General features: G+C 31.2%; 4 protein-coding genes across 5 annotated transcripts in view; 2 read left to right on the forward strand and 2 right to left on the reverse strand.

The window, feature by feature from the left end:
- Positions 1-58: 58 nt before the first annotated feature.
- Positions 59-21,336, forward strand: LOC107162743 (homologous-pairing protein 2 homolog). Its single transcript, XM_015509755.2, has 3 exons — positions 59-414; positions 20,190-20,268; positions 20,413-21,336. The coding sequence occupies exon 3, from the start codon at positions 20,421-20,423 to the stop codon at positions 21,042-21,044; it is 624 nt and encodes a 207-aa protein (XP_015365241.1). The 5' UTR covers positions 59-414; positions 20,190-20,268; positions 20,413-20,420; the 3' UTR covers positions 21,045-21,336.
- Gclm (Glutamate-cysteine ligase modifier subunit) lies at positions 2,473-4,887 on the reverse strand. The gene is made up of 5 exons (XM_089222173.1): positions 4,637-4,887; positions 4,360-4,549; positions 4,101-4,294; positions 3,928-4,042; positions 2,473-3,732 (listed from the first exon to the last, which is right to left on the reverse strand). The coding sequence occupies exons 1-5, from the start codon at positions 4,742-4,744 to the stop codon at positions 3,572-3,574; spliced, it is 768 nt and encodes a 255-aa protein (XP_089078299.1). The 5' UTR covers positions 4,745-4,887; the 3' UTR covers positions 2,473-3,571.
- Positions 5,003-9,448, forward strand: LOC149057663 (transmembrane protein 14C). Its single transcript, XM_089222176.1, has 3 exons — positions 5,003-5,428; positions 5,714-5,903; positions 9,041-9,448. The coding sequence occupies exons 1-3, from the start codon at positions 5,353-5,355 to the stop codon at positions 9,102-9,104; spliced, it is 330 nt and encodes a 109-aa protein (XP_089078302.1). The 5' UTR covers positions 5,003-5,352; the 3' UTR covers positions 9,105-9,448.
- sona (sol narae metalloprotease) overlaps positions 9,455-25,463 on the reverse strand; it is a 53,834-nt gene continuing 37,825 nt past the window's right edge. Inside the window, exons 6-17 of one of the 2 annotated variants that reach the window (XM_089222169.1) lie at positions 21,635-21,866; positions 21,423-21,540; positions 21,115-21,244; positions 20,216-20,358; positions 19,510-19,565; positions 18,499-18,625; positions 18,187-18,351; positions 17,775-17,901; positions 17,598-17,702; positions 17,012-17,163; positions 13,291-13,670; positions 9,455-10,540 (exon numbers count right to left, since the gene is read on the reverse strand). In XM_089222169.1, the coding sequence (XP_089078295.1) occupies positions 10,350-10,540; positions 13,291-13,670; positions 17,012-17,163; positions 17,598-17,702; positions 17,775-17,901; positions 18,187-18,351; positions 18,499-18,625; positions 19,510-19,565; positions 20,216-20,358; positions 21,115-21,244; positions 21,423-21,540; positions 21,635-21,866 (1,926 nt within the window). In that variant the 3' untranslated portion in view covers positions 9,455-10,349. Of the gene's footprint in view, positions 10,541-13,290; positions 13,671-17,011; positions 17,164-17,597; positions 17,703-17,774; positions 17,902-18,186; positions 18,352-18,498; positions 18,626-19,509; positions 19,566-19,970; positions 20,024-20,215; positions 20,359-21,114; positions 21,245-21,422; positions 21,541-21,634; positions 21,867-25,463 lie in introns of both variants that reach the window. The other variant, XM_089222170.1, reaches the window with a different exon arrangement.

Genomic DNA, 25,463 nt, shown 5'->3' on the forward strand with positions numbered 1-25,463 from the left:
GGATTTTGATAAATGATAATATTAAACAATTAAACCCATTATTTTTTTTATAGTAAAATATAAAGTAAAAAGTAATATTACTAATTATTACTAATTACTAATTAGTCTGATCTTTGTTGATAACTTTCAAGTCTTTGTTCAAACTTTTCGAAGTTCGTCTATTGGCAATTGGCATAAATATAAAATCTTAAAACGGAAGTCCGATGTAATGTGCCTATAAAATATAAATGTTCGTAAATGTAAAACATCTGTGTTGTGGTTTAAGAATTTTGTCTTCTGTAATTTTTGCTCAGTTTTTGATTTTTTGACCTGTGTTCGACGAAAGTTTTAAAGCAATTATCTATTTCTGAAGTCGTTTGTTTCCCTCATTTCCTATTATGAACGCGCTCAAGTGAAAACTTACAGAAATTAGAAGTAAGTACTTACCACTCACCTACTCATTTCTCGTTGGTACTTAAGAATTTAAATGTAAAAATTAATAAATATTGAGCAACATAAACAATTTTTATTGTATGATTGTCAGTAGTGAGTCATTAGGAAATGTGTATAGTAACACATATAGTACCTATTGTTAGGTTACTACTCATTATTCATTATTTAAATTATCTATTTTACTTTGAGGATTCTGGGATGTAATATCTACCCCCTATGCCCCCATCTCAAAAAAAAAAAAAAACTTGATGGCTATAATATTTAAAATATTTATAAAAATTGATATTTATTTAATCTAAAAGTATTTAAGTAATATATATTTACATTCTGCACATAGTTCCTAATGATGAATGTTCCCATTAATTATGTGCCGTGAAATAAAAATTGTTGCTGGATTACCTACCTAGATAAAAGATAATTTAAGAAATCCAAAAATTTTAAGAATAATTTTTTTGCTATAGATAGGTTAGCTACTACCTACGTTAAATCTTAAATGCTTAACTATTTTTTTAATTAATAAATTCATATAGATATACCTATTATAATTGTTATTCAATTATTATTGACAGGGCCGTATTTAGGAATTTGACACCTTGGGCAACAAAAAAAATACGCCTCATTAATCATTATACAAAATACAAATTTAAATTATAAAAAAATTAGCCGTCCTCTCCTACTCAACCGACCAGGGCAACGGTACCTACCCTGTAGCTCCCCCTCAATACGGCCCTGATTATTGATTATTATCATCATCTTCATTAAATTTTTAGTTTAAAGTTTATACTTATAATTTATAAATAACTAATATTTAGAAATTCCTATAGTAAAAAAAATAATGAAGTTGAGTTCTAGTAGTTATATCATCAATTTATATAATTACCAGGGCTCGAGACTTAAAGCATTTGCTTATTTTTATGGATTGACTTAAAATGTAGCATAGTGCTAGTAAATGTATTTCATGTTAAAGTATGTTTGATTATAAAGTTTTAAAGTGTTTTTTTTCGCTTGTTTCAGAGGTTTTTCAAAAAAATAATGCTTAGGTATTTCATGTTTTTCTGATTTTTTTTGTTTATTTGATCAGTATTTCTATGTTTTTATAATGTTTTCAACTATTATAAATATTGTTTGCATTTTATTTTTCAGAAAATCCTTAAAGTCTCGAAAGTGAAGTTTAATCTATTTTATAATATAAAGATAAAGATTTATTTTTATTGTGTTTGATTTTTTAGTTTTTTGTTTTTTGATAAATATTTTTTCAAAAACTTAAGTTTTTTAAATGCTTATAATGATGTTTTTAAGTGATTATTTTAATGATTTTAAATGCTATAAGTCCCGAGCCCTGATAATTACAAACAAAGTTATAATTTATTTAAATTTGTATAAATGAGTGTAAAATTGATGACCTAATGTAGGTATATTAGAAATTTTTTCACGGAATATGTTTTTTTGCATGTACCTAAGTTTGTTGGTTGTTATTTTTTATTATCCTAAAATATTCTTCTGTGTTTGATCTGTTTGATATACCTCATATGGTAAGATTCTGTTAATGGCGATATCAACGCGCTCTCTGAAGCATTATTTTATCATTCTAACAACTACCTAGCTTGAGTTTGTATTTTGCAAGTATAAATATGGTATAAATATAAGTAATTTTTTGACCTCTAACTACAAAACTCAATTCATTGAGATGTTTGGTCTGACCGATAGATACAATTATTTTATTTAAAATTAAAGAAGGGTTTCTCATTTATAGATCGTTAATCATTAATAATATGTAAGTAATATTTATTATATTTATTAATCAACTATACTCATCATTGTATAATGTCTGCTTATTAAATACAAGTTGAAATAAGCAATTAGGTATTATTCTAGGTATTATTATACAACACTATAATATACCATACTTAAGGATGGTGTTGTGGAAAATTGTATAGGAATGCGGCAAAAAAAATTCCATACTACCCATACATTTAATATATCAGTGAGACATAAAATATATATGTTTTTAAATGTATTATCAAAATATACACAAATGAATTCATTTATATTTAAACGTGTCTAAAATTTTATTAATTCAACAAATCCATATAGGTAGTTAACATATTGTATTATGTTATTGATCTTAAATTAACATGCTATTCACCATATTTTTTAATTTAAGTTATATAAATAGATCTTCTTTCGTGATACATAATATCTTATGGTCTCCTTAAGAAATGTTTTCATATCATAAAATACTTAAAGGAGTATACGATTGTATAATAATATATTGGTCAAATACAAATAAAGTTTTACAATGTGTGGATTGTAATATTATTGACCAAAATATATGTGCCAACACTATTAAGTTGAGATATTATCACACAAGTAAGCTTTTGTGAAAGTAACAATGATTAACATTCAAACATAAATTTTATGAAGGCATTTTTGAGTTATTCGAGCAAAATTAATTATATGCATAACCTTGAAAACAAATTTGAAATAAAAAATTGAATATACTGTTAAAGTATTTCATTTAAATGTTTTTAATTTAAGTAAAGCCAGTTGATATTTTGGAAATTAATAATATTCATTATATATTGTGTTAAATATAGTACCTAATCAGAAGAATACAAATAAACACATTATATATCTTTGTGCTTAATGGTATCTGGTCAGTATCAAATTAATTCATTAAAAAACATTTAATCAATTTGTGTTGAGTATATTTAAAACAGTTTGGAACAATTTCAATAAAGTAATATTAAGAGTCTATAATATTACCTAATTGTCCTAATTAGTGATTTATTTGTAATTAAAAATGTATGCAATGTTAATTCTGTGTTAATATATTAAATATAAAATTAAATAATTATTTATTCACTTTTATGTTTAGTTTATTAGTAGTTAGGATAGTTATATAATTTATAAAATGATGTAACTATCACAATTTCAACAAAGTTACAAATATTTGTATAAGTTATAGACTTAAAATGCCTTCACAAGAGTATAAAAATATTATGATAACAATTTATTTAAGTTTGTTTAGTAACAATTTAAGTTTGTTCGAAGAAAGTAAAAAATTCATAAACTTTTTAATAATAAAAAAAGGTGTGTTTACATTTTAATTTGCCTTAGATACATGGATTGATTTATTCTATGATCTTTTAAGACATACAATATATCCTTTACTGGCTAAGACTCCTCTGCATTTAACATGAGTCAGGTATCTTATCATCCATTCAAGTTTAGGTATTTTTTGTTTTAGTTCAGTTTGGTCTCCAAAAACTTCAGCTAAGCACGATTGGGGTAAAATTTCTAAAATAAAATAATATGTATATAAATATAAATATTTGTATAAACATTTCAAAAACACAATGATTTCATTGATTCTATCTATATACTTATGCATTAAATTGATAAGCTTCTTACTCAATTTTTAAATATAAATTCAACACCATTTTATAAAGTATGTATAATATTTATATTTATGTAGATGTGCACTAAAAATACCTTTTGAATCACTGTGTGTCAATAACTGTATTTCATTATCTTTAGTAAACTCTTGAAGGGCTTCTGGTACAACACAACAAGATTTCAAATTAATTTGAACAATTGTCGGCTTAATCTGAGATCAATGCATTTAATTAATATTTGATATACAAAATAGAATACAATGAACTTACAATTGAGTTATTGTACAGAGAAATGAACAGATCTGTGTCAATATCACTCACACCGATACGTGTGATTTTCTGTTTGTTAACATATCCTTCAAGTATAGACCACAGAGTTAATAAATCAGCTAACAAAGTATCTTTACCATGATTAAATGCTAAAATTACAGAATCTACGACTTCTTCATTCAATTCTTTAAAAACTAAAACAATAGATTAATTCTATTAAATACAGGACATAATTGTAAATAATAAATCAGTATCTCACGATTTTTTAATGAATCTTCCAAAATATCCACTTCATTTGTGGTAAGAAAAATCTTGACACTTGTTTTGAGAGCTAAATCTTCTTCGTTGTCATTATTGTAGCACTCATCGCATCTTAAATGTACATTTTTTTCGTTCAATGCAAATGGTGATGGATATTTGGACAGACAAATGTTTAAACATTCAACTACCTAAAATCAAGTAGAGGAAACGAGTTAAATATATGATATTATTTAGTTATATTAATATATTATTATAAACTTAATAATTATTGTTACCTCTTCAGTTGCATTTTGACCAGCCTTTTGTGTCAATTCATTAGCATTCAACACATTTCCAGTATGAATATAAATTTTTGAAACATTTTTCGGAATGTCGTATGGCATTGTAAATCGATTTTCTAAGCTAATAACGAAAACGTTGTGACGGATAATTCTTGAGCAAAACGTTCGAATTCGTACCTAGGTCGTGCATGCACGCCACACACAATCGAAGTAAAAAGGAAATGATTATCCTGACGTCCTATATAGTAGCGCAATTTCTGTTATCAATTCCAAGGTCATCCACGAGAATACAACTGTTGTATGTATCTGCGCACACAATATCACATGGTCATTATTATTTATTATTATTATCATTATTTTTTACACGCCAACTCATTTTCATAATATATACAATAATACATATTACTATATTAGTCATATACGATATACATACTACATGCGGAAAACACGCAACTTCGAGCAGCAATTCATTATATTACCTAATAACTAAGAAGTAATAATAATACTATCGCCACCGGGCACCGAGGCGCCGACGATAAGATTAGAATAAGAGTAAACAATAAACGTCTACGAGTGGTTAAATATCCTAGTAAAAAGTTGTTACGTTGTCGTTATCCATTCTCGTGTTTATTTCAAGCATATACATAATCACAAGTTTTTTATCGGAAAATTTATCGTCACTGTACCACAAGACCGGCATTCCATTCAGTATGCCCATTGATTATGTTGGATTTGCGTACGCCGCAACGGTGGCAGCCGGAGGCATCATCGGTTACGCAAAAGCAGGTATGATGCTTTTATTTATAATAAATAGTACCTATAAATCATAATATCCCTAAAACACCTAAACATATGATATTATTCTGTGATATACATGGTTCAACTACCTTGACCGTGATTCACAACAATAAAGATTTTAAAAAATATTACCAACTTTTTAGCATTGCAACATGTGCGTTACCTTTTTCCAAGACATTTAAAAGGGTCTTGTTTTTTCTTGTTTTAGTTTAAAATTGAGACTCGTGTGAGACCATTTGTACTTTGAAATTGATTTGATATTTTTGTTTTTAGCTAGTATTCCAAGTCTGTCAGCAGGTTTGTTGTTTGGATCACTACTTGGTTATGGTGCATATCAAACGACCAAAAATCCCAATAACTTAGCCCTTTCATTGGGTACAAGTGCAGTTCTAGGAGGAATAATGGGTGTTCGTTATCTTAATAGCGGAAAGATCATGCCGGCTGGTATACTGGCAGCTTTAAGGTACATTTTTGAATTAATAACATTAAACTACATTGTATTTGGTTCATTAATAAAGTGATGATTTGTTTATTTAAATCGATGAGTAAACGCTTTTAGAAAATATAATGAAATATAACACATAATATTTACATGAAATACATCAATTTCTGTTGGTAATGTATTCACTTATAATTAGAAATCCAGTGAATCCTTGAAATCTGTTAGAATTTTAAAGAAAAATGGGTAAGATTTTGAAGTGTTATGGCGTAGAAGAATAAAATAAAAATTCAAATTGTTGTAAATAGCAGCTATGCATCAGATTGTCTTAAATTTCTATTACCTACAATAATTAAATAAAGTTTACTTATTAGAAAAAATCTCTCGTTAAAAATGTACAGTAAAATGAATAAAAAGTAATACCATATTACCTAATTGAATACTTATATGAAAATAATAACTAAAAAAACTTATAAAGTAAAACCTACTGTTAAAAATATCAATGCAATTAATTAGTTTCTTTTTTTTTTTTTTTTTTCCTTATGGTATCGAGGACCGGAGAAGGAACTATGTTGCCAATACTTCTCCTCAATTAATTAATTAGTTTCTAAAGAAGTTGTTTTATTAGAAAAAAAGAAAATTTTTCTAGAAATAATTTTTTTTTTTGATAATTTGCGATTTTTGAAATTGAAAAAAAAACTAGTTAGGTTTACTTAAATTGTCTGTAAAAATTTGAAGTTAATATTTTAATGAATCTTTTAATTCATAATTTATTTTATGGTTAAAAATGTGTGAAACTTAAATTTCTATTCTTTATATTTGAAAATTTAAGATTTAGATTAGATTCTTCAAAAGTTTTTCTTAAACTAAAAAACAAAGTTTTGGATTTAGTTTTATTATTTAATTTATTTATGAGTTAAATTAAATTTGATATCTACAGAATATTTATAGAACATTATTCTTATTTGAAGATGTTCAAAATTATTTGTTAGTTAGATAAGTTAGATCTCTTTGGAGACTTTAGAAAAAATCATAGGCGGCATCATTTTCTCTAATTGTTGAAAGGGAGGAGGCAAAACTTAATCACAATTTACTGACCCATTTAAAAATATTCTCATATTCAACTAATCTAATACATTTCACTTAATTTTTTACTTACTCACTATCTAAATAAGAACAGATAATATTTCACATTCCTATACTTTTATATAATTTCTCAGTCAAGTGCCTCTAATGGGTAGCTTTTGATTCCATTTTCATTAATCATTGTATTTTTGTTCTTTGACCATACGCTTATTGTGCTAATTAGTACAAATTGTACTATTTAGTTAATTTAAAATTATTTATGGACTTGTATGTAAGATTTTTGTTGAATAATACATAAAACAAAGAATTTAATGAGGACATCATTTTGTTGAACTTATTATTCATGCACATAATTACACTATCTAAAATATTGAAATAATCATTTATTCAAAAATGATAATCCACAGTACCTATGTACTGTTTTACTTTAACCTAATTATAAGGATACAAATTTTATTTGTGGTTGCTTAGCTTCACTGAAATCATTGTTTCCTAAAATATTACAGCTTTTTGCAAAAGTTGTTGAAAATATTCTTCCGTTCTTTACAATATTGTTAATATATTCTTTGACTATTTAAATTATCAAAGTATAATTTAATGATAAAGAGTGAAAGTATTTAGATATAACATTGGTATTTTTTAAAACATCTTCCAATAAAATGAGAAAGAATACAGATTCAAATATTTGTATGCATCTAAGCAAAGCGGAAGCTTCTGATTCTACATAATTTTCTGATATTTCTGGTAAAGTATCAACAATAGCTATTAAATCTATTAAATTAACTGATCTTAATGCTTTAATGATAAAAAAAAATGCTAAAAAATTTGTAAGAGTTTAGTCACTCTTACTAATATTTTATAGAATTAAAAATTTCTTAAATAATTTTTAACTTAGCAGCGAGGAAAAATGACAAGTTTGCCCTCTTTATATTTTTCCTGGGGGAGGGGCAACTGTCCCATCATGTTCCCTCCTCAAATTCCACCTATAGAACAAACATTAATATTTTGTAGGTTGTATTAAGTCTTTTAACAATTGAATTTAGTTATGAATATTAATTTTGTAGAGAAGTATAACATAATAATTATATCATGTTATTAAAAAATTGTATTATATTATGTACTTATACAAATTAATAGAATAGAATTTACAAATTATAACCTAAATAGAGTATGACTTTGCTCATTATAAAGTTATTGCATAGGTACTATTATTATTTTATATTTAAAATAAACTAAATGACTGTGGTTATAAAACAATTTTATTAATTATAATGTAAATATGAAATTTTATACTTGAATTCTTCCATAAAAATTAAATAACTAAGTAATCAGACCTCAGTATTAGATATTCGATTATTATATTTTAATCATACGTTTTGAGGTCACTGACACTCGACAATTGATTATTTTTAGCATATTACTTAATCTTTCTTATCAAACAAAATTATATATCTACCTAAATACCTATTGAGTAACAATGAATGACTAATAAGATATGTATATACTTTCGAGTATTTAAAATGACCCAATATTATTTGTTCTTATAAATAAAAATAGCATTGGTGTCATATATTTAACTGAAAGCTTAAGACGGAAACTATGAACAAATAGATGTAATTGCACTTATAATGATGTTATTGCATAGTTAGGTATTATTTAATGTAGTTCTGGCAGCGTTGTTGATATCACGAAAAAAAAAGTTATTATTTACTGTACCTTTATATATAAATATATACGAGTCAGAAAATATACCATATAGTTAATAGGTTTATAAGAATTAAATATTTATTGTTATTTTCAATATTATCTTTTAAAATTGTAAATTGTGCTCTGACAGGTAAATCTAGTATATTTTTTAAATTGCACAATGTTGGTTAATTTATCTTGGATGTTAGTACTTACCTGTTAGCCTTTTTTTACCTGCTGAAAATGAAATGATAGAATATTTTATAAACTGAATACAATTATTTTTTATTTTTATAATCTAACAATTTTTATAGGTATGGATTTTGTTTTAGTTATAAATACTTATAAAAATCATATATGTTCATGTGTGATTCTTTATTGTTATTTAGTTTGGCCATGGTGATCAGATTGGGCGCTAGACAAGTTATTGTTTGGTCGGCAAAAAACGAATAGACAATCCTGGAGAAAACACTGAAGTACAACAACATCAACAACAACCATCACTATCAGTTCAAAATGTTATACAAGAGCAAAATAGAGAGCCAAACGAATTATTAGAGGGCAATAATGCAATTGTTTGAAAATCATTACATTTGTCTTTAAGTTCCTACCTCCAGGATTGTATTAATTTTACAGCTCTTAGTTAAAACTGCTAAATATCAAATTAGAAAGCTTAAAGTTAAATGATATTTTAATTGTAATTTTTGGTGGTTTGGGTCATTTTTACTGTTATTTATGATTACCGCTTTATACAAATATTTTTTTTTTTTTTTTTAAATAAAAAATAAAAACTAGAACACTCGTTTAACTTATTTATCATATATTTTTTGTATGTACATTCCTGTCACAAAAAACTTAGACTAAACAACATCTTAATCAGTTAAAAATAAAATATCATAGGCAGAAAAGTTGTATTTGCCCACTCAATAATTACAAATAAAAATACACAAAAATAAATTTTGAATCACATAAATGTCGTAGTTTTGAAATCTTTTTCAGTCCAGTTTTATCCTAGAGTTGTCGAGGAACAATATTATTTGAATCGGATAAAAAAAGATTCCAAAACACGAGAACGTAATACATATTGTTGTTATATAATATTATATAGGGCGGCTTATCACAATAAAAAAATATCTCAATCGAGAATGAGTATTATATAGACAATGTATGTGGTTTTCGTTGAGATTATTTTGTCGTTGAGTCACGCCACAACTAATAAATAAAACAGAAAAACCGTACACATAATAATATGGTAGCAATAAATAATAATATTGTATTCCTGTGTGTGTGTGTGATGTATATATTGTTTGACTGCGGCTATAATGTAAGTTTGCGCATAGGTCCGCCACACAACGTTGGAGTTGTAGCTTATAAGTGGTTTTTGTTTTAATTTTAACAAATATTTTTTTCTAAAAGAATATAATATAATATGTATAATATGTATAACGAGGCATAAATAATAATAATAATAATATTAATAATAGATTGATCTCACAGAGATTGTATATAGTTTTTTTTTGTTTTTTTGTTTTTATCTATATATAATATGTATATATATATATATATATATATATATATATCGTAAAACTTGACGATAGGTACGTGCGGGCGGGTTAGCTGGCTGGCTGGTGGGACGGGAACGGGTAAAAACTGCATCTGCGCGTCGAGCATTGCGTGTAATATGCTGCACTTGATCGCTCAGCCGAACTGTTGCAATTGCAGTTGTCGCGACGGGCCGCCGCCGTTGCACACGTACTTGACAGCGGCGCAACAGTTTTCCCGGATGTACGGGTTCGAACAATGTCCCATGCCGTACCTAGTCAAGTAGTCGTAACAGGACACGGCTCCCAGCATGTCCATGGCTCCGGCTCGGTCCACGCACTCGTCAGCTGTGGGTGAAACGGCAAACGATTAATTTTGTGATATGTATTTTCAGATAACCATAATAGTGGGCACAAGGCAATTATTTTAATATGAGGTTAGGTATATCACACCAACGCTCGTTTACTCGAAAAACTGTTGGACGTTTGGAACGCGCAATCATTATTTTCGTCGCCTGAACTTTAAGCACAATTATTTATTCTTTGAAAAACGTTCTGCTTTAAATATTAAGTGAAAAATGTATACTGTCTTTCAAAAAAAGTAATCAACTCAAACGATAACGTTAAAAAATATGATAATATTTAATTAGATATTTAAAAAAATATTGTTTTCTAATCATTTCAAATTAGGATTTGTATACGCAGAATACTTCCAAAATCATCTATATTTTTCGAGGTAACAAGTGTTTGGTTCCAATCATGTTTATTAATATTATTTATTAAGTATGGTGAAGATAACGCAGGGCGATTTTTCAATTTCATTCTCAGATAGATTTTGGGCTTTGATAAACTGCTGATGTTATAGTAATTAGTATTTAATTGCTCAGGTCTGTATACCCCTAAAATGTTCAATTTCTTATTTTATTCAAAGAAACATTCTTAATAATAATAAACAATGGGGAATTAGGTATACAGTGTGATATTTTGCTTTGTGAACAAAAGACAATCTGCCTTCTAAAACTTATCCAAAAAAAAAGTTGTAATCAGCTAGGTATGATTGTCTCGTCAAAACTGTAAAAATGTACTGTGAAGGTTTAAGTGGGCATCTATTGGCTGATTATACGTTTTATTTTTGGTAACTATTTATAAAACATAAATATTCCATTCAGATCTAAACGAAAATTAATCGGGGTGGTAAGGGTTCCAATGTTCCACATTCTTAAATAATCGCCCTGTAAAATTTAACGGTTAGGTTAGGTATAATAATGAATTAATAATTAATATTAATGCATAATGTTATGTATTACGTTAGGCATGCAATAAGCGCGCAGTATAATGTTAAACTATGCTACTCAAGCTGTGTTAATGATGTATGCGAGATTGTGCCAGCTTTTAGTCATCACAGGCGGTTGATGGACGATGAGCGGTCGATAAGTGATAATAATGACGTCGTCATCATCACTGCGGCGGGATTAGCGTGAGTGCAAGAAGCGTGTGTTATTCGAGTATACTTTACCCGCAATTAGTTGTTTTTTTATTCATATAATTTGATTTGGTTAAACGTTCGAGGTGTAACATTGCGGACATTGCGGTATTACTCCGAACTGTTAGCAACGGCATAGGGCGCAATCTTTTTTCACGGCATATTACAATAATACATAGAATTTTCGTTTTCTTCAATTTTTTTCTAAAGTATAGTATATAATGACTAATGAGTTATTAATTTCTTTCCTCTCTATGTGTACAACCCGAGGGAGGATTGGTCGATCGAGAAAAAAGATCGCGTCTATATAATACAAGGACAAGAGAAAAATGGAGCGCCTCGTGACTAGCATAAGTAGTGTTTATATAGCGGAATGATTGTATGGTTGCCACCGTGCAAGCGGCTTGTAAATGCATATAGACGAACAACGTGTAAAGATGTCGTTGACAAAATATTTTACGGAGTTTTGTTAGGTAGGCATACCCATACGACTTTCGGGCATATTTATATACAGTGAAACCTCTACAACGGAATCGCTTGGAACCAAACATTTTTCCGTTACAAAGCGTTTTCCGTCATAGAGAGGTAGAAATTATATATACTATTTGCTCTGGGACTATTGACATTTTCCGTTTAATGGAGGGTCCGTTATAGAGAGGTTTTACTGTATCGTAATTTAATAATAAAATATTGGATCGCCCGCGTCTTGCGCCATCTTTGTAGGGAGTCGACTCGATTTCGGAATACTTATAATATGGTGTATGGTAATTTACTCCTCTACGGGTGTACACCGAGCTAGTGGAATATCCCGCACGTCATATAGCTGTATCCGTCCGAACATGTTTTTGTAACGCGGAATCCGGACCACCCTGCAGCAGCCATAGGCTTATAGGCCTACCGGGCAATCGGCCATTTTCCGGTTGGCCCCCCTTCGTATTTCGGTCATGGGGCCCTTTAATATCATATATTATTAAATTGTATTCACGTGGAGGCCCCTATTTAACATTTTCCGGTGAGCCAAAAATGGCCTATCCGCCCATGCCTGCAGCCCGTGTATATGATATTATACGATGCATTCATTATTACGATAAATAATATAATGTTATATACGCGTACGCATTAAATTATTGTAATGTTGTGTGTACCATACAATATACAATACCTGTACCGTCTATATGATACACGTGCGACATGACTACGACGTGTAGGTACGCAGTCGTCGTCCGTGCAGTGTTCCGTTTTATAATAATGTTATAATATTATATTGTTATTATATAATGTATGAGTGTACACGAGTGTGATATTATATTAGACGATGAAGATCATCGGCGTAAATAAAGACAGATAGTGAAGTGGTTTCGTTCCAGCCAGTACATAATTATTATTATTTTTTCGTTGTTGTTGTATGCGCAATGATATAAATAACAATAATTAGTACTTAAGAGATTAACTAATGGCCCTTGCTGCCGAGTTATATATATAAAGATCAATAAAAAAAAAGATAAAAAAATAACAATGAAATGATGATGATGATGATATTGTGATCGAATGTGATGTGTGGGTGGGCCCCCCCCAATTTGTTTTGCAGCGCTTTCACGCAAACTCGATCACTTACCGTACGGGCCGCCGCCGTTACTGTTGGACGACGACTGAGGTCGATCGACGGTTTTCAACTCTTGCGGCCCCGAGTGGTAGTATTTGTTTTTAAGCAACGCGGCCAACGGGTCTTCGTTTTTGTCGCCGTTACCTAGTGATAGTTGTTGTTTAGTTTGGGGTTGTTGTTGTTGTTGTAGTTGTTGTTGTTGTAGTAGTAGTTGTTTGTATGTAGGTAATCGCGCGTCATGAACGTCGCCGTTAGTCTTGGTTATCTGTGGAGGTTGTTGGTAAGGGTTTGGAGCGTACATGTTTTGCGGTCGGGGGTGCTGATTGTTACTAGTACTAGTGGTGGTGGCAATAGTCTTTTGGGTTGTCCTCCAATAGTCATTCCACACTGACCTAAAACGCCGCCAAATTTTCTAATATTAAATTTAATATGTTTAGCGATCCCTATATATATAATATATATATGGTTCATTCTTCATTGCTATTGTAATACAGAAGGAGGGGGTAGAAGGAAAATTTGTACAATAATGATAACATATTATAATACATAATCGCCGTTGGGATATAATCTTGGGGGAGTGTTAAAAAAAAAAAAAATGAGTTACGAAAAATCAAAGTTAAAATTTCCATTAAAAAAAATCTACAGATTTCAGTTTATGTAAAAATTAATAGTTTTTTTTTTCAAATTCTGGATTTTTATTTTGAATACAAGTCCTGCTTCTATTCTGATGCTACTTGCAGGTCTTATTAATCCACAGAAAACGCCGGGTAATACAGCTAGTATTGTCTTATAATTGTACATTTAAAAACACAGTTTATGTAAATATAATGATACATTATTGACTATTTTAATATTACATTTTATTATACACATATACACGATAATTACAATTTGAAATCATAATATTGATTTTGAAAATCTAAAACCAAAATCTGTAAAGTTCTGAAATTTATTTTGGATTTTAAAGTCTTATATACTTGTAAAACTGTAGCAAGGATAGGCAACTTAAAATTTAAAGTCTAGCTAGCCAGCAGAGTAAATATTTTACTGACATTTTTTAAGCACTACAAATCAAATATTAATAATAAAACTATGACATCGTGACGTCATAATGGATAGTAGAATGGTATTGAATATTGAAACAATAAAATAAAAACTATTACTTATCGTGATATTTATGAATACATTTAGTAATTTAGTTGCAGCTCAATAATAGATAAAAATAAATATTTACGTTTTATACGAAAAACGTAGTATTAAAATACAGCAGATAAATATTTCTCCGACATTCTTTGAAGCAATTTTAATTTTTAAACTTTGTATATTATATATTTGAAAATGAAGCAATGACCAAATAAAAGTGGTACGCATGCCACCAGTTGTAGTTGTTCATCTCTGACATCTGACCTAAGACCATATCCAACTCAGATTGCCTAAATAAAATAACCTAATATTGGAGTAAGTGCGTACATATCTAGTATCTATAGTCATTAGTACTTTAATAATATATATTATATAGGTTTGATAATATTATTATAGGGCATTAGGGTGGGCTACTATAGTGTATTTATATTTCCCTGTGTTAGATCCATGGACAATGTCCATTGGACATATATGGTTTTACACCCTGTATGTATTATATGTAATATAAAATATATTATTATATAATATGTGAAATTATGGTGTAGTTATACAGTAAATAATATACAAATATGATACACATACAACATTCATCACAAACAAAAAAATATGTACCAAACGCGCGTTTTCGACCGAAAATCAGTGGCTGACTCTAAGATTCTGACTTATGAGTTCATCTTGAAAAAATATAGGTTTATTCGAAAAGGCCAAAGCCCTGGATTTGTGATTTCACGTTCAATTCATACCCAATCTATAGCTTATCAGTTTTTAAATGTTTGATTTACCGTCGCTTAAGGGCGTCTGAGCCGTTATGTCATTTAGTAAAAAAACATGTCTTACAGGAAAAACTCTCACGACCATTTTCAATCATTATGAAATCGGATTTATTTATTTTTTATTTAAAATAAGATAACATTTATCAGGTTGGTACATATCTAAATCTTCAAAATTATAATTTATTATAGAAATTAAAATATACCTACATATGAATAATGCATAATATTTATTCTTCTTCAAACGTATTTTTTAGCACTAATTAAAGTAAAATGAAAATATAGGCTTTGATCAGACCTGAAAAAATTAGATTTAAAAAAAGTGATCAAAGTTCGATATATCAATGAGAGGTTTTTCCTGCAGTGAAGTCATTTTCGTTGGTATAATCATTGTACAACCCCCTTCCCTTTTAAATAGGTATTGGAAGCGGATTAATGGATTAAGTGTTACAATTAAAGTAGTAGGTAACTAAAATATTAAATATAATTTCCAAATGTTTTGGAATATTGCGGAACATTGGAAAAACTGGCACTGACACCCTTAAGATCATATTTTTCTAAAAAAAAATGTAAGTTGTAAATGTTATCGACATTTCTTTAAAATCTACACCTATCACAATATTATTTGACGAATTTTACTTATCTACGGTATACTAATATCTCAACTGCCATATCGATTTTTAGTCGAAAACACGCATTTTATATATTAACACCGCATATTATAAATTTATAAACAAATACATCACAAGCGTGTGCGTAGTGCGTACCGCTATGGGTACGTTGCAACGACAAATTATATTATTACCTGTTAATAACATAAATTTATCATCCCTTGTGCGTTTTTATTGCACCTGTATAGATATAAATACGTTAGTAACAGTTGCATGTTTTTGTTGTTTTTGATTTAAAAAAAACTTGAACTGTTAGCTCAACATAATAAAAATACATTTTTTTCGTGTTGTTTAAGAATCTGAGTCAACGAATCAAGAAATACTTAATCGATTTAAAAAAAACATCCAAGTACAAGATGCCTTGTATCTATACTGCAGCACATCAGTGTTATTTTCAGGTATACAAAAATAATAATATTGTCGTCGCATCGATACCGGCACCAATGTAAAAGTAACGAACAATCTAAATCGGGGATGGGCTTACTTGTTGGCCCTCCGTTAAATAAGTTTGCCCACCCCTGATCTAATTACAGTATATCATAGTATAGACCAGCGTTTCCCAAACCATGGGTCGCATTTTTTTGATGGGTCGCGACTCGCGGTTACGATTACAGTTATTTTAGTCGTAAATTGATAAATAGTTTAAATAACTAGTATTGTAGAATAAATGACGTAAAGTTATTATGATTATGGAATTTTTTTTATCTTATCGGTAAATGTGCTAATGACTAGTGACTAGTCGATGTTCACACTAAATTTTCTATTATACTAATTTTTGTATTTTTGTATTATTTATTTTATTTATTTATTAATTAAGTTATTATTATTCAGTATATTGTATTCTTATTGTATTTTATAAAAAAACTCAATGATAAAATGGATTATACTAAAAATCTTATTTATTTAAGGCATATTTTTTTTTAAGGGGAGGGGGTCGCGTACCTAATAAAGATTAAATTTATGGGTCGCCATTGCAAAAAGGTTGGGAAACGCTGGTATAGACAACACACACTTTCACTGATCGTCGTCGATCGTGCGTCTTATATATGGGATATTATTAAAGACGATCGATTATACACTACGACTGTCACCGGAATCGTCGTACCTACGAGTTGTTTGCAACCAGTGCGTTTTTGTTTTTGATTTTACCTCTGTGTCGTGACGTTAGGAGTCAAAAACTGCGGCCAGTCTTGAGTCGCTTCTCCTTCGTCTCCCAACCGGCGCAGATAAGCTGGCGTGTTTTGCGAAAAGTCCGGTATTATGTTCTCGTGTTCCGTTATGCACTTGCCGTTGGTGCAATGCTACAAGTTTCAACAGAGTGACGACAATGATTAATTTTTTGATTTGAATTTACCGAATGAATAAGTTTCGATTCATCAACATCAACCAAAACTTATAACAGTAGCAACATTATACATTACAATTATTTCATATAGAACGTGGTTCAAACTAAACTTCCACGGTACTTATCTCTATGGATATTGGATAATCACTAAGTTTATCGTCAAAATTAGCTGACTAGTTTTTGAGTCTATAATTCATAGCCTATTATTCTATGAGTATTACATACCAATCATAGTGTGTTTATGTTATCAGAAAACCGCCTAATAATGATATTATGTGTTAATTATCTGCTCAAATATTCACGCACGTCTCCCCCCTTTCTTGTACAATTTCCGATACGAATAGGTACAAAAAAAAACATTTTTATTCAAACGTTGGTTTAAGCACTCACTTGTCCATCTCCGCAAGGTGATCCTTCGGCCGCGGGTCTGTACGCCACGCAGTAACCCGAACCTGCGTCAAAGCAGAACAGCTGAGCGCACACCCGATCATCTTTCTGCAAGACAAACAAAATATAAATGTTATTTTTTTATGATATCAATACAATGCGTTTGATGTTATAACTCACGAAACAGGCGCTGGTCCCTCGGTCTTTTCTGCACTGGGCGTCCAGAGTCAACAGTTTTCCTGGCAACATCCTTGGTAGTGACTCGTCTTCGTGCGGCGAATTGAACAGACACGTAGCCGTGTCACCACTACGGAAAAATTATTTTATTATTATTTAAATATTTAATTCACTGTCAATATATATCATTATATGTCTATTCGGTTCATGATCAATAGCTTATAATCAATGACGTCAACAGTCAGCCGGGCAACGGTTTCGTTACTTCCAAGTGACGCAGGGACATTTCCCGGAGCGTTTAAGTCACTTTACCCCACATTGGCGTCTTAGACCGAACATAATATAATTATTTACAAGCATCCATCATGTCCCATAATAGACTTAATTTATCGACTATAGAATATGTTGTACAAACTTTAAGAAATGATGGAAAGATGACACGCTGCACGGTGACCACCGGAATCCTTTTTCCGTGTGCCGCAGATCGCTCATGATGTATCCGTCTTCCCAGCGACATTTCTCCGCTCCTGGTCCGCCCAGGTAGGTCGGCGGTGGCGAACCGTCGTGAACCGCACCCAACCTAAAACGATATGCACACACACACATGGTTACTAATCGCGGTCAAACACGCAAGACTTGTGCGCCACTGCTAAGAATAAAACCTGCAGCGATTTACAAATCTTGTGGCTTATCATATATTTTGGTTGATGGTGGCGATTGGACTTACAGATGACCGACTTCGTGCGCCGCTACGATGATGCCCGAAAAGCCACCAGTGTCCTCGATGATCGCGACGCTATTGACTTTCTCGAGACGTTTGTTCACTACACAAGCACCGCCTACGTACGCAAATCCTATATACAAGTGAACACGGAGATTAGCAAACGCGATTGTTTTTTGAACAAAAAAAAAGTCGTTTCGTTTTTTCCCAATCAATACCCAAACGCAAGTGTTGTGAAAAAAAAATATTATTACTATTATTAATTAGGTAGCAATTTTTACCGGCGGACAGTCCGTCGATGAAGTGCAACTATATATAACTGTTAATCCAACACACTCGAGTGGAAAGCGTGTAATGTTGTTAAACATTTTACCTTGTATATAATGTTAGATACACCGGTTCAGAGCAGCTGATATAAGTTTATAATATATTTATTTATATAATTTATATTATATACATGCATGTACTCATAGAATATTTGTTAGAAAAGCATACACAAATATAAGTAATTATATTTGATTTTTATTATTCAGGAAAAAATCACCGTAAAGAAAGCTTTGCATAACCCATTAATAGCTAACCAGTTTCGCACCAGTATAACCACATGTCACGAGTTTGCGTGTGTCCAGTGTATACGAGTGATAGCGCGCGCTGTGTGTTTGGTGTGTGTATGTCTGTCATGAAATGCTAAAAAAAACATTTCACAGCTTTTTCTGCTGATAGTGTTTAAAAATAGACACGTGACAATTTTTATGATAATATATATATAACAGTGTAAAAGAAGATATAATGGTGACCTTAAATACATAATTTCCAGGTAATTTCAGAATTTCAGTGCCAGACAGTGAATGAATCAAGATTGCTGCAACCTTTGTTTGCCAAAAAAACAAAAAAAAAAATAATAATAATACAATGTTTAATTGTAAGTGCGATTTATTTGAGCGAGAAACGAAATGATATCCGGGGGCCGAACAAATTACAAGTGCACTGTTATGTTTTGGATTTTCAGGGACATACCTGCGGTACCCCTGTTGCATGTATCGTGTGGGTATTGTCGCCTGCACATGTCTAATCTGAAAATGAAACATTATATATGCTATTTAGTCCGTACTGAATTGTCATTTATTACATTGCTCTGGACTCAATCACGTCTCTCTCGGTCCGCTAATACGAAGTGGTTTAAATATGATATTTTGTATATTGTATAAGTATTATATAACACATGATATATTTTTACAGTTTAATTATATAATAGATAGTTATATAGATTATAGTATTGAGTATTAATTATCTACCATCTACACACGTTAGAAGCTCCGTCAATAAGTACCACAATAATAACATACTCTATCCCCATCGAACCCAGAAGGATGTTTAGTATAAGTGTCGTTCTTAGGCCGACAATTTGCAGTATGTACAAATTCTCCCTTATCACCCTACCAAGCACTTTTCCCCTCTTATTTTTATTTACCACATACCAGCCGTTCCTTTTGTGCAACGGCCTCCTTTTCGACGTCTGCACATGTCGTACCTAAATGCATTGGTTGTCGGTTATAATGTCCCATATTATATTATCACACAAATATCAATTTGTAGGGTCTCGGAGTAAAAGCAATAAATCTATTTTTACTCGAGATGTTAAAAAATAAAAACTGATTTGTATTTAATGTTTTTTTTTTTTCTTTATGAATTCATAGACTATTCAGATTCAGAACCAGCTTACTTGGTGACGGCTACGGCGATATCGTATACTGGCAGTCTTCGTTCTTTGAACAGGTATTTACCCATATCCGTGAGTGCAGCCGCCGAGTCAATGGCGTCTCTACCGACTCTATTCCTCTCCAAATACGGTGTTGCATCTCTCGCCTAAAAATCGCATTTTATGAATAGATTTTTTAATAGATTGTTTTTTTTTTGCAGCAGCAAACATGGGATCGGAAAAGAAAAGCGTTTATGAGTTCATGGTGAAAGTCAACAGACCGTTCAGTAGCAACGATGTGTTTTCAAATCTACAGCGTAATGGTATCGGAAAGTCGGCCGTGGAAAAAGCTCTCGATCAGTTGGTAAAGGAGAACAAGATCTTCATGAAGATGAATGGCAAGCAGAAGATTTACTGTGTAGTTCAACCGGACTCGACGGTGGAAGACCAAAATGAAATTCAGTCGATTGATGAGGAGTTGGTGAAAACTAACGAGGCGTTGCGCGAAGTCGAGCGCAAGTACAAAGAATCCGAGGTTGAAGTGAAAGCGCTCCAGGGCACCTACAGCACCGAGGAAGTAAAGCAAAAAGTGGCCGAAATGGAAAAAACCGTATCCGAACTAAAATCGCAATTGAATCAAATTTCGAAAACAAGTGGCGACGTAGTGTCATCAAAGGATAAAGAACAAGTGAAGAAGAAATACGAAATGGTCACCAAAGAATACAGGAAACGCAAACGCATGTGCATGGACATATTGGACTCGATCTTGGAGAACTGCCCGAAACCAAAGAAAGCTCTTTTCGAAGAAATCGGAATCGAAACCGACGAGAGCGTCGGCATGCCGGCGCTTTGATGACTGTCCTCGTTGCGCGTTAAAATTATTATTATTATTTTTATGTCTTTAATACTTATACTTTGTTTACCCGCGATATAATGATGCCCGCGATGCTTATACGTATTTTCGGGCCCTTCAGTAGTCTGTACCTCAGGTCTACGCCGTTCCAGAATGACACAAAGTAACGTTTAATTTGTACGTTGTCTCCCCCGTGCAACCTGTATATACAAATCGAAAAATGTTTTTTATTTATTATTATTAAAATGTGCTACAAAGCTATTATGTATGAATAAACATTATTATGTTAGCATATCGTGTAGCGTTAAATCGTGTTCAATATATTTTATTATCATCGTCGTGATCCGTTAAATCTAAATTATACGACGGCGCGTGTACCTGTAACCGTCATAGTCGACGATGACCATTATTTCCGGGTAAATGGCGTATGGCGCTTCCCGCTTGGAGATCGATCTTTTCCTCCTACTCCTCGGCAACGCGTCCGGTTCCATTAGCGCTGAAAACGAAAGGATTTCGAATTTCCGACAATACAATTTGTTACAAATAATGGTTTTAATATATTATGTGTCGGTACCGGGGCGTCATCTTACCATAATCTCCCACTGTCCGGTCAGTTTCGGGATTCCTCCTGTACACTACGTGCTTGTGATGTGCCACGTATTTTTGTGACTTGAGCGGAAAACCCTGGTCGGACACCTCGTTTTCGCCGTCTCGGGACTCTTGATCCAAGAACATCTCGTCGTCTGGGGTGGTGGACTGTACGTGTTTCCTGTACACGGTTGGGACGGGTTTCACCACCAAATGATCCCCGATGGTACCTTCCTGTAGAAAACGAATGGGACGTGAGATTTAATCCGATTAACGCTTTTCAAAAAATTAGTCTACTCGGTTGATTAAACCCAATACTTATTGCCATATGCAGTTTAATATTATTTATATACCGCGGTATGTAATAAGTATATATAATACGACAAAGTTTGGCATTGCAGGATACGATTACATGGGTATGGTCGAATTGCACTTATTTTAGTCGAATTGCACTTGGATTTAAAAAAGGTAATGGTCGAACTGCACTCGGGTAAAAAACAGGTAGTGGTCGAACCGCACTTGGTCTACCTGTTTTTTACCCGAGTGCAGTTCGACCATTACCTTTTTTAAACCCAAGTGCAATTCGACCATTTGTTTGTAGGTAATAAGTGCAATTCGACTATCCTGGATTATATTATGGGGAGACTGTCATGACTCATGACGTGGAAACCGGTTGCTGCGCAGACAAATAGACATAATTTAATATTTTTTCACGCGACAAACCGTAATAATATATTATTATGTTATTTAGATTCACGTATGTACGATAATATATATTGGTTTATGGCGGAAACACGTATTTGGTGATTTTATTTTTCTCGCCCTCATCGCACCGTATCTAACGATTCCGCGAAAGTTGCTTTGCGTCCCAAACCTCTGTAAAAATAATTTAGTGCAACGCATATACTAGCGTGGATGACATATCTTACAGCCGCGACGACATCCTCTGCAGCGTCGAACGTGTAAAAGAATATCTCTGTATCTATAGTTATAAAACCGACTATAGGTATCTTCTAACGATCTAACGTTTACCCCGAGTTCCTGTTCGATAACTCTTTATGTATATGGACGTATGTATCATTATTAATACTGCCCCTCTTAAATAACAATTAATATCAAAACATTTTTCTAGTACAGATATGTTGAAGTAATTATTTGCATGAACGCCGAGCCCCTCGGAAGTCCAATCATCTTACCACTGGTTCTTCTGACCTTGTGGGGGGCCTGGATAAGATATCATTTCTTAATTTTTTTTTAAAAATCAGTGATTTTGACACGGCAATCGTATATTATGCAAGACTTCGGTAACGGGTAATAGTTCGGATATGTTTACACATACATTGCACATCTCGACAAAGTACATATAATATCGCAATCGACAAAAATCGAATTATAATTTCATAGGTTAAATAATAATAATGCAAATCTCATATGCGTGTGTCGGGTAAGTAAATAAAAATGTAAACGAATTGGTAGTTACCTAATACATTATGAATTTAAAATCAATAAGATATAGGTACCTAAACTCGATTCTAAGATCATAAAACATCTTACTATAAGTACTTACATGTTTTAATCAGACAATTTTATAGCGAATTAAAGCATATTAACGAAGTTTCCTAGCTAGTGGTTTTTGGCAAACTATGTTGTTATATATATTCGAAGTTCATTAAAATTAATATAAATTCGTAGATATATATTATATACATCAAAAATACTATTAGTTTTATTGCGTTTGTGAAATACTAGTATAAATTAATAACTTCTTTAATAATTATTATAAGCGTCGAAGCACATTTAAAGTACGATATTAATAATAATGACGTGTCTTATAAGGCTTGGCATTGCAGTACTATTAAACAACAATAGGCAGAGTTCTGAATAAAAAAAAAAAAAATGATTTCTTTTCTGAATTAAATTCCATTGAATACAATATAACATATTGTGTGCGTGCATAGATTATTGTAGGTTCCATTAGGTTTTGGGCGATGTCAATGGCACAAGGTAAAGTAAATAATAATATGCCTACCTACCTAATAATAATATGATGGTTTCAATGTATAAAAGACACGTCCCGCAATATTCCACAGTTTAAAAGATAAACAAAAAACAAAAATGCATAACTAAACGACAAAAGTAAACACGTAATTATGTGCACCGTGTAAACGTTTTGTTGGTATCTGCCTCTTAATATGGCCATAACGTAATTTTATTCTATGGCGTCTGGTCGGTAATATTAACATTGCAAACGTGTCGTAAAATAATTCGTTTGAGTAGTGCAGATAACCGACGAAGACGACCGAGTGTTAACAAGAAAACATAAAAAATTAATAAAATCGGGTAAGACGATGGGTAGAAAAAGGTAGGGTTATGTACATTTTTATAACATATACTATTTTAATTTTGAGCAATGAAAGAAACGTAAAATAAACATGTTATATATACACGTAATATACATGTGTATCGATGGCTAGAAAAAAAAAAAACACGGACGGATGCTAAGCGTTCGTTCTAATGTCGAAAAAAAAAATTAATTTTTGAGCCGAAGCCAAGAAACGAAAAAAAAAGGAGTAGAAACAAAAAGACCATAGTCTTGCGTTTCCTTGCGTACCTGCATGTATCATCTGCATCAGGTATGGTAGGTAATAATGATATGCGTCCGGTGGACACTATTGGTGTATTTCATATAATATATACCTACTAGATATTATTATTGGTATATTACGTTGATGCTATATTACTAAGTGAACTGCAGTTTTTATGTAAATATTGCCTATACACGATCTTGTAGAATCACAAAAATCATTTCAGAGTAGGTATAATTTAGAATATCAACTACTATTACTTATGTTGTGGTTAAATTTTTTTTTTTTTGAAAATGTGATTTGGTTACAACATAATTTAATTTAATTTGATATCGGAGTTTTAAAATAAAGTAAAAATTCGTAGATGTATAAACCTTTACATAAAACACATATTATAATTTGATATTATGTAACATAAAATATACAATCATTGCAACTGCAAACACTCATATCAGTTGTCAATAGTTTTGTTTTGAAAATATGTTTCGATATCTCTTATATAATGCATTTTTTGATTATTTTTATGATGGTATTTTTTGAGCATTATACTTTTTTCAATGTAAATTGTTTGTGTTATTAACTTTGGAGTTAAATATGTTTATGAAAGCGTTTCAAACAAATGAGAATTATTGATGATGAGTATTTAGGACACATAAGTCATAAATATAAGTAAAATATATTGCATCAAAATTTTGTGACAGATATCTCCTGTCTAATTCTTCGAAATTCATCATCTGCAGAGTCATAAAAAAATCATCATTCATAACAACCGTGCGAGATTTGTTTGCATTAATATTAGTAAGAACACTGGACTTGGCGTGTGTCGAGACTCGAGAATGAGTAGATAGTTGTAACTTTGTAAGCCAAATAATAACATTATAAAAATATTTATTTATTGGAAACACAAAATAATGATCGAGTGTTAAACGCATAAATAACGATCTACTGTTGGCTATCATCGTATTTCACAATATTATACATAATATTATATTTAACAACGAAGTTTCCGCCGTTTAACATAAGCAAATATATACACGTTAGTGATGTGCATGTATAGTTAGGTATGTCCTTTAATAAACTTGACGCTGTATATGGAATACACTATCGCTATGATATATTTAATGTAATTAGTATATAAAGTATAAATTATTATATAGTAACTACTAACTGGGTATTGTTTTGAATAATAAGCGCCCGTGTCTCGTGAACAAACAAGCAAGCGGCAAACCGTCTTACTGCAATAACG

This window comes from Diuraphis noxia, unplaced genomic scaffold (genome assembly GCF_037042655.1).
Source record: "Diuraphis noxia isolate RWA-SAM2 unplaced genomic scaffold, SU_Dnox_SAM2 contig0003, whole genome shotgun sequence".
Classification (NCBI taxonomy): domain Eukaryota; kingdom Metazoa; phylum Arthropoda; class Insecta; order Hemiptera; family Aphididae; genus Diuraphis; species Diuraphis noxia.